Source organism: Anneissia japonica, unplaced genomic scaffold (assembly GCF_011630105.1).
Source record: "Anneissia japonica isolate Jap-2015-1 unplaced genomic scaffold, ASM1163010v1 scaffold288290_len239259_cov183, whole genome shotgun sequence".
Classification (NCBI taxonomy): Eukaryota; Metazoa; Echinodermata; class Crinoidea; order Comatulida; family Comatulidae; genus Anneissia; species Anneissia japonica.
In genome coordinates, this window is record NW_022746555.1 from 31,201 (window position 1) to 41,603 (window position 10,403).

Sequence of the window (10,403 nt, forward strand, 5' to 3'; positions counted from 1 at the left end):
GACTTAGGTTATCGATAACAAATGTATATACATATGCATACACGCATATATATATATATATATATATATATATATATATATATTATAAACAAACATATATTATATCAATGGTTAAATTCATAAATAGTAAAATAACATCGTATAACGCTACCATAAAACGTAGTATTTTTACAAACTTATACAATTTTTTTTTTTAAATGCTTTTTCTCCAATTCAATCTTCGAGTAATTTTGTAAACTTTGTTATTGTTTTTCGATATGCTATTCGAAATGTCTGGTTATATACGCCATAAATAATTGGATTTATTGCAGAACTACAGTAATACAACATAAAACTTGCAAGCACATAACTACAATTTGCAGATTGGATGTAGTCCATAGCTCTAGAAAGAATTAAAGGTATACTGCACAAAACAAATCCACACAAAGTTAATGACGTGGTTTTAACAGCTTTGATGTTGACAGGAATCCTTATGGGGGGCTGTAAAGCTATAGCAGCTATCTGCCGTGCCGTCTTTTTTGTTTCCTTGAAGATTCGAATGTGCATGTAGAAGACAATAAGTATGTTGGATCCCATTAAACCAAATTCTGTGTAAATTTCCCAGTCTTCGTTAAAGAAATTCATAAGTATTAGTTGCATGGATAATACGAAAACCCACACGAAAGTAATATTACACAAGAGGAATTTATCTGTTATATACTTATGGTGCAGTAATGGATAAAAAATAGCGAAGTATCTTTCGGATGCTAGCAACACGTGGTGACACACGGTCAGGCCCCAAGAAGAAGAAATTGAAATTAATGCAAAAACGCATAGTGTGGATTCGCAGATACTTAATGCTCCATCCGTTACCGTCCAGAGAGGAGTAGTGGGCATTATTGCCATCATCAATATACCATTTAAACCAGATGTAATATCCACCGCCGATAAGCTGGCAACAATTTTGTATGTGGGCGTCCACAAGACGTTATTTTCCAGTATTGCATGCAAGACCATGATATTGCCCACAAAAATACTCATTGTCACCAGTACCATGATGATCACAAACCACCTGTGGTAACATAGGCCTACCTCTTCAGTAACTGTACTTGTATTTATCATTCTACTGTACTTCTACAGGTAGGCTATCAGACTGATGATAGGATGGCGACGTACAACTATTCACAGACATATACAATGCAATATATACTCTATTCCTATTAAATAAATTACTGCTATCCAATTAGAAATCTGCAAACACGGTGCGGTATTCATTAAAATTTCCTGTCGGCGTGGACCCTCTAAATTTATAAAAATAAAAAATGGAGATAAAAAGAAAATTATATTCAAATTCGAAGTTTGTAAGTGCCATTTCAGGGCATCTCCATGCTACCGCAGCATTTATTTGGTCCAATATACATTAATATAAAAATATATCAGAAAATTGTCTTTAGTAGCCTACACTACAGATTTAAAGGTAAAAAATATGAAATATCAAGACAACACAGAAACATAAAAAAGGACAACAAAGAATAATCATAATCATACGAATAGGTCTATCAAAAATACTAGTACATATAGGGCCTAAATAAAAATAAATATGATCATAAAAGTTCTTACCTCAGCCACAACCATGCTGGGGTTGAGGAGGTATGGACCCTCCCTGGACCGCCACATATCATTTATTTCGTCTTAACATCTGAGAGTGATGAAGATGTGTATAAGAGACAGGTATATACATAGTAGGCCTATATGTTATATATATATGCCTATATCTACAGTACATACATATATGTATACATATATAGGCCTATATATACAGTACATACATCTGTCTCTTATACACATCTAGATGTGTATAAGAGACAGGTTGAGGGGCACTAACTCGCAAAATAAGAAGCTTTTTAACAACACGCAAGTGAGGTGTGGGGGCAACTTGATTTTATGCACGACACTTGAGGCCCGAGGTGGTGACGGGCCCCAGTGAAAGATAATTACCGGGCCCTAAAAGGCACCTAATCGGACCCAGGGACAGAGCCTTGGTGGGGTCTACTATGGCGAAACTCTTAATGCTCATACATTCTGAAATTTCCGGGCCCCTGTGCTTTGCACTGCCCTTACCTCCGCTGGCTGCTGTTTGTGTCGTTTTTCACCACACACAACTCAAAAGATTTATCATACTCTAACGGTGCCCTAGCCGCAATAGCCAATATATCATATGAGGGTTTATTTCCAGAAAAACTCCTATTTTCCATATAGGCCTGCAGTGTAACATTTTCAATTCAATTTTCTGACGTGCCTCAATAAAATTACTGACCAACGGAATTTTCAGTTTTATGATTTAAAATCATAATCAAAGTTGAAACTGTCCTTCTATAAAATCGACTTTGATGTGTGTACATGGGAGGTTAATTGTTTTAAATGTATGTCTATTAGAGAGAGCTGTTGAAATCTGCGCCACCGTTTTAGTGTTTTTCATTCATGAACCTGCTCATGTTTATATTAATTTTATGACACTGTACACGCCTCGGATATTTGCACGTTCAGCGCTCCATAGTTCTAATTTGCAAGAAGAGAGATACTGTAACTACAAAGCATGGCGGCCGCAAAGGTAAGAGAGTAGCCTAGCCTAGGATACTTAAGCCTACACACTTTTACGTACTTTTTAGATTTACATTTTTCAATAAACATTTTATATTGTTTTCAAAACATTTATACGTGTAAATTTATGAATAAAACGTACGTGGTCGCAATCTAATTCGGCCTTTCTTTAGGTAGGCTGGAGACTGGGCTTATTAGAGTTTAGCCTAGGTCCTAGCCCTAGGCTAGGCCAAGCCTTAATTAACTAGGCGCCTAGCTACTAGCTAGCCTATGCTAGGCCTAGCCTAGGCCTTTCTTACCTTAGTGATTCTTACCTTGCACAAACAGCTTCCTGTATAGGCATAGGCCTACTAAGCTAGGCCCTAGCCTATCAACTAGCTAGACCTGATTATGATAATAATATATACGGTAATAATATTTAATATGATTGCAATGCATGTAGGCCTACCTAAACCAGTACTAGTAGTAGGCCTGGTAGCAGGTCAAAACTGCAATGACTAAAACGGCAATGATAAGTACCAAAACGGCCATAGCATAGGCATAGAACAAAATGGCAAAGGAGAAAATAGCAAATGCCAAGAGCAAGCGCCGCTGGGCACAGGCCGCAGTTTATAATTTTCCGAATCGTCTTGAAGTTGGTCCGATCACCTGTAGGCAAATCAAATATTGCCATGTGGTCTTTTTCCCGCTTTCAATGTTTAATCGTGTTCTTTTTGCCAATTACCATTGCGGTATGCCATTCTGGAAGTGTAGCCCTTTTGGTTTATTGCCGTTTTGACTTAGGACCTATTGCCGTTTTGGTCCATTGCCATTCTGGTAAAAAAGTGTTAGCTTTTTGGTTTTTTCCATTTTGGTCATTGCCGTTTTGACGTATTGCTGTTTTAGTTTATTGCTGTTTTGACTAGAAAGCGTAGGCCCTTGGTAGGCCTAGGTGGTGTCTAGGCTAAGCCACTGATTGTAATATAACATAGGGCCTATGGTAGGCCTCCTAGAACTAGCTAGTCATAATTTTAATCGCAATTACTAAGTAAATAGGCCTAGACGCAGGGTTCCCAGAACGCCGCCCTCAGCGACAAGTGCGACGCACAACTCAGGGTCAAAAGTGGAACGTGAAATTTGGATATGGTTTTGTAGTCAGATTTGCGAGAAAAACTTCAGTTACCCGTATTTCTCGACCGAGACATCAGTAGGAGCTGTAATTTGAATGGCAAGGAGATTGAGCAACCCTTCATTCATATTAAGGCTATTTACGCCCAGAAACTTTGTAGTTATTAATATTTTGGTTATAATAAAAAATATTCATTTTTTGGTGACGTCACACTCACATTAGTTAGCATGCATACGTCATAAGCTAGGTACGTCACCTTTTCTTCCGAAAGTGTACTTTCTATCACATATAATTCCACTGTACTTTCTATCTGTACTTTCTATCACATATAATTCCACTGTCTTAGGCCTAGGCCTAGTCTTATGCCTCATCGTCCCCCGCTACACAGTACATCAGGAGCCCCTCCCCCATACAGTACAGACGTTTGCTAGGTAACAACGTGATTGCACCTTCCTTCCCAGGTGTTCATGTAACATTGACATAATTGTTAGCTAACCAGTTGTGTGTATTTCTTTGTGAAAATGAGTACCGCGATGTACTCATTTTCACAAAGCATTTGCATCCCCTCTTGGAAAGAGTGATTCGAAATAATTGTCTCCATATCTTCGCTAATTAAATTAATCACCGTAATTTAGCTTACACTTATGAATTTAGGGAGCTCTTAAAATGTGAAATAATCATTTCACTACCTGACAAACTCTCAACTTTATTCATTCATTAGGCCTACATAATAGTTTCATATTGCTGTACTATATACTCCAACATCACTGGCGCATGGTAACAACCAACTGACTGCAGACCATTTTCGGTCACACATTACTCTCCATAACACAGCACCCCCTAGTTCCGTCACCTCTGGTTATGTATTTGTACGTAATTGTTTTTGCAGGAAAGAGAAAAGGCTGTGAAGAAACGTTTGACACTGTTCTTAGCAGAAGCTCTTAGGTTTGGTTGTTTGAAGGCAAGTACCATAAAATGTTACTCTTACATTTGGTTGATGCATCATGCTTTGTTAAATTTTATTTTATTTATTTATTCTGTCTTTCTACTGCATGCACTTTCAGTACTTGTGTACTGTTTTTCAAAGTGGTACAGTTACATAAAATACAAAAGTTAAAAGAAAAGTAATTAAAAAACATACATACATATAAATAGATATCTGGTGGAAGTGGGTTGGCGCAGTCGGAATGGTTTGGTTTACCAACCCTGATGTCAGGGTTTCAATACTTTGCTGTGAATTTCGCTTGTGTCCTTGAGCAAGGCACTTTATCTGCATTGCTTCAGTCTACACAGCTGTATCGGTTATTAAATTAAACCACATCTACTGCAAGTGGCTCCTCCCAATCTATTTATCCATTAATTATACAATCTATTTTCTTTCCTTTCCAGGGTTTCAAATATTTTTCATGCTACATGAGAGGAAGAGAAGAAATGATTTGTAAAGTTCTTAATGAGCCATTGGTAAGCAAAAAGACAAATTAGTAATTAATATTATAATTATATGTTGGTATTTATATAGCACTCTACACAAGTAATTTCCAAAGTTGGACTGCTGGGGTGGATGCAGACAGTGGGATTGCACCCCCCCCCCCCTAAATTGTATTAAGAAAAATAATTGCTGTATTGTATTGTTTATAGATTATTTTTATCAATGAAAATATAGTATCGGTAAGATTTTAAAAGTATGAGAATGCAATTTCCGGACACCTTGAGGTCCATATCCTCAAAATTTTCTCACCTTAGCCTCAACCATAGTTTGGCTGAGGTGGTGTTGAATTTCACCCTACTACCAAATTGTGCATCCGCCCCAAGACTCATCACTTTCACTCCATTATACTTATAGTATTATAATGATATCTTTGTTATTATCAGTGAAAAGTTTAAGGCCAAAAAACAAAATGTTGTATTGAAAATTTTCACTATGTGTTGGTTGGTCACTCATTTTTTTTTTCTACAGACTTGATGCTAACGTTAACCAATTTCGCACAGATTACTTATTTTCTTGTTTTATAGACCCCAAGAAGTATGTCACCAACAAACACAAAAGAGATTAGCAACAGTGGAAGCTTCAACTCATCAGATATGCCATTTGACCAGTAAGTCTCAAATTAAGGGTATATTCATGTTAAAATGAAATTTGCATAAAGTTAAATAAATCCACTGATTAATCTCAGATAAGAAAGTATAAAACATACTCTAAGTATTGAAATACACGCCATCGTGTTGGGATTCAATATTTCGACATTAATTATGTCATCATCAGAAATAAATAAAATCCATGACAAAAACCTTGTCTAATTTATTCTTTATTTTTTGTGTATTTTCAGGAATTCTTTAATGTTGTCACATAACACGCAAAAAACGTGAGTGCAAATAATTATTTCTGTCTTACTTAAGAGTGGAGGTGTATCATGGTACTTGCCTTCCAGTTCCAGGGTCATAGGTTCATATCCTGTTTCAACTTAAACTTCAATGTTTTTTTTTCTAACCTCTGTTTTGTAAACTCTTGCCAGTTCTGTATATAGTGAGGACACCCCTAAAATGAAATGGAACAGTTGGGCCAACACATCTCCTGTTATCCACTGGCTTCCCATTAACTCACGAATAAGTCCTCCTACTAACATTTAAAGCACTGCGGCTCCAACAGCCCACTTACCTACTTAATCTCCTTTCTAAATATTCCCCCTTTTAATTTGCTAATTGTTCCTGCGTTAACACCAAATCCTACAGATCAATTTTATTTTCAGTTGCCACTTTTTGGAACTTCCCCTCTAAACATATTGTCCCAATCACCCTCAGTTTCTATTTTCAAGACCAAACACCAAACACACCTTTTTAACATCTAAACATGCACAGTGATTTTTACTTCGGTTTAGTAATATTTGTGCTTGTAATTTCCTCACCAAAATGTCATTTATTCACAACCAAAAACAAACTCAAATCCCACATTCTCATCTTATTTGTCACTTTTTTTTTAGGTGTAAAAATGTACAGTATATGCAGTTTGAAAAATTATAATTATTTAATGATAACATATATTTATTCGAAGGTTGAGTGGGTATGGTTATATGGATGTTGGACTTCCACCAGCTTCACCCAGTGAACGTGAAATTGCTCCGGTTGTAAGTATATATGAGATCACTCCTCAAAATAAGACACATCTTAAGTGAGATTTCTTACTACAATATTAAAGTCTTTTTCATGCAGATCTGATTCCGGTCGTATAATTTGATTCCCATGCGTAAAGTTGAAATGCTCTCATCTCAAAATCTACTTGGCGAGTTGAATGGAAAAGCGGTTGAGGCAGGGCTGCCGCATGGTACAGCCATAATATCAACACTGGTTCGAATGGCACGCTCGCGTATGGTTCCGGTTGATGGAACAAGTTTTCTCGAATAAGGGCTACAAACTGTAGGCCCAGTGTACAAAATTTGGCTCATGTGCACTTTAATGAACCAAGTACATCTTTCAAGACGAGTAAGGGGTTATCCTATTATACTGGTTCATACAGCCCCTGTTGTGGACACACAAGAGAAAGCTGGTACCGGTTTACTGGGTAGCTCAGACATGAAGAGACTCTTAAGGGAGAAGAAAGTTACTGTATGAGCTAGTCCACACCTCAAGTGCTTTGAGACACCGGTATACAGCGCTATATAAATCGAATTACGTTACATTAATTACATTACTTATCCTATGAAAGTCATTGAAAACCAAATTAAAATATGATTTATTCAAATATATTATAAACTTAATTTTTGGTTTAAGTGCCTCATTTTTTGGTAAGATCTCCCATAATTTTATTACTGGTAATGCACTAAACTCTAAATTTGTGGATTTTATAATAAGGAAATAAAATCTAGGATCAGCTTTCTACTTTCAAGCCTCAATAAATCTGGAACTATAAATTTTAGCCCTGCTGTTACTATTTTGGATGTGTGATGATATATACTAGGGAAAAAATTATCAACTGACTGACCCCGATTTTTAAGCCCCAGTGTTTGGCAAACACTAATATGCTGGTCTTCAATTGTTTATACTTTAATGCCAATACAGCTTTAACATCACGTTAATTTGTAATTTGTCTTGCAGGATGATACCTCTACACTGTTCTTATTGGCTGGCTATGCCAGGTACTCGTGTCCTTATGTGTGGGTTCGAAGCAACCATGATAGATTAGTGAAGTTGACAAAAGACAATGAACGCTTTTCCAAAGACAGTCCGCTGAGATTGAAGTCAACAACAGCCTGGAATGATAAAGGTGAGATGAAATCAGTGAGTGTAGATGCTGTGCGGTACCATCCAATAGACTGTACATTGTGCTCGTTAATTCACCAGGAAAATTTTTTTTTTTTTTTATTCAACTATTATTTTTAAAGTTTTTTAAATTTTTATTTTTATATTCATTATCTTCTTCCTGTAGACATCCATGTTTGGGACATTGTTGCTGAGCTTGTGAAGATCAACACGCTACCGGCTCCTCGCAATCCGTTTGCAGTTGATACAAATTACTTGTACATGCTAGACCTTGAGGAACGCTTTCTTGCGACGGGATCGATGGTGAACCTATTGCAGAAGGTGCTGGACCATGGTGCAGATAAACGTTACAGTGGATTAGGTAAATGTTTTATGTACTAAATTATTGTTATGCTACAGTGAACTCTGGCTGCATTAGTTAGACATAATACACGTATCGTTGGGAGCATTTCTTACAATCTTTTGTTATGTTGTAAACTAAAGCTGGGCACTCACTGCGTTGACCGATGGTTGTATGACGAATCCAACTCCAATCCCTGCGAGCGCTACACGACGCAATGCTGTCCGCTGATTTTTTTTATAGCAGTCTGAATAGATTGTCATTAAAAACATCCCTTGCATGCGCGTTGTGATGTTGCGTTCATAGAATCATGCCTGGCTTAAGGATGACCCCACTGGTCATGTTGACAACATGGCAAAAGCTTCGATAATTGAACATCAAAATTAAAAATTAATTTACTACAAAGTATTATATATTATATTTACACAACATGATGAATTTTTCTGAATATCTACATTTTTTTTTCTGTTTTATGATTCTGTAAAATAAAATTTGAATGTTTTTTAATCTTTTATCTTCAGTGACAGAAGATCTAAGAGAACTCAGTAAGCGCCACTTCCAAGATCTTCTACTGGTAACACAAAAACTGAAAGCTGCACAAACAGCAGTCCAGGCCAGCCCAACCCATGGGCCACAGGTTCCCCACCCCCAAGAACAGCAACCCTACAGACCCAGGGCACAACAGGCTACACAGTCGACTAAGCCTTTGCAGACCTATGCGCACAACCAACCTGGGTATCGGCCACAATCCAAGCCACTCCAGCAACCGATACCAGCCCAACAGCCTTATTATGCGCAACAAGCAAGGTATGAGCACCTATCACAGCCAAGCCAGCCCACCGAGAACTACCAACAACCAAATGTACCAAACATTTACAACCAACCACAGAGCAGTAATCAACGCACCTCTAGCAATAAATTAACACAAAGAGTTGCATATAAATATTAATTGATCAAAAATTCTGGTGAATTAATGATGTATAGAAAAATCTAACTTTCGATCATTCCTTTGTAGTCTTTAGATTAAGTTCTGTAATTGGGTGGGGGGGCGCGGGTGAGATTCCCCATCGGAAATTGCCTTTCAAAAACATTATTTTGGGCCATACTAAGCCATAAACCTTACCAAGAATGTTTATTCTGGGGCCCTGATCTAGTAATCCCCATGGTTCGGACCTGCTCTCCGACATGTCAGACCCACCACTGGGTCATAACATTGCCTGCACGTTCTGTCTTATTACTTTTTTCTCATGACCTGATGACACATAGTCTCTCTACGAACATATCTACAGTACATCTAATGTTGTCATACACTTGGTGTCAAAACCACCCTCAAGACGGAGATTTCAGGTTTTTTTTAAAGAATACTATATTGAGTTATTTAAATGTGAACCTACAACAATGGCATCAGGATTAGATATATTCATTGTGAACACTGGTACTGGCACGATTTTCAGTTGGGCCCTTCCTGTTTTAAATTGAGAACCAACTGCTTAAACGTCTCTTTGAAAGATAGTGCGCTGATTTCAGCCCTCCCACAGGGAGAGCAGCTGATACCAAATGTTAACAATATATATATTCCTTTCAGTGCACACAATGGGTACCACTAGTTTTGGACTAGATAGAATGTGGGCAGCAAGATCTCCATGGTTCAGTGTACGTAGGTTATTAAATTGTTTAAGTGTTATAGCGCATTTAATTGCTATTTTAAGCAACGTATATCTCAGTACACAAGTCCAGCGTTTTAGGCTGACAAAATGAAAAACAATTAGTAAAAATAAAGTCAAATTTAGATTACAGTACCTACTTACAAATGGACATTTTTTTTATAGATGATGCTTTCTCTTTAAAAAGAAATGGTTTTTAATTTAATTCACAAACATCATGTTTTAAACAAAAATATTCATAGTGGTGCCTTGTTTTGCTAAAGCTAAACATTGTTACATAACAATCTACCCATGTTAAAAATATTGAGAAAAAAATATTGTACTCTCAAATTGTGGGAACGGTTTGGTTTCGGTCCTTGAGCAATGCACTTAATCTGCATTGCTTCTCTCCAGCTAGGAGTATAATTGGGTACCTGGTGGGGTTGCCTGCTCCTGCGCTGATTACCAGCAGCAACAC

General features: G+C 37.2%; 1 protein-coding gene across 1 annotated transcript; it reads left to right on the top strand.

Moving 5' to 3' along the window:
• Positions 1-2,550: 2,550 nt before the first annotated feature.
• On the top strand, positions 2,551-10,095 carry LOC117120247. Its single transcript, XM_033265263.1, has 9 exons — positions 2,551-2,590; positions 4,578-4,649; positions 5,078-5,149; positions 5,702-5,784; positions 6,016-6,051; positions 6,738-6,810; positions 7,778-7,946; positions 8,109-8,303; positions 8,804-10,095. The coding sequence occupies exons 1-9, from the start codon at positions 2,576-2,578 to the stop codon at positions 9,229-9,231; spliced, it is 1,143 nt and encodes a 380-aa protein (XP_033121154.1). The 5' UTR covers positions 2,551-2,575; the 3' UTR covers positions 9,232-10,095.
• Positions 10,096-10,403: the final 308 nt, after the last annotated feature.

What these genes read in the sequence shown, in the direction of transcription:
- LOC117120247 (XM_033265263.1), top strand. An exon ending in TCAGATATGCCATTTGACCA is followed by an intron (nt 5,785 to 6,015) that starts GTAAGTCTCAAA and finishes GTGTATTTTCAG; the next exon opens with GAATTCTTTAATGTTGTCAC. An exon ending in TCACATAACACGCAAAAAAC is followed by an intron (nt 6,052 to 6,737) that starts GTGAGTGCAAAT and finishes ATTTATTCGAAG; the next exon opens with GTTGAGTGGGTATGGTTATA.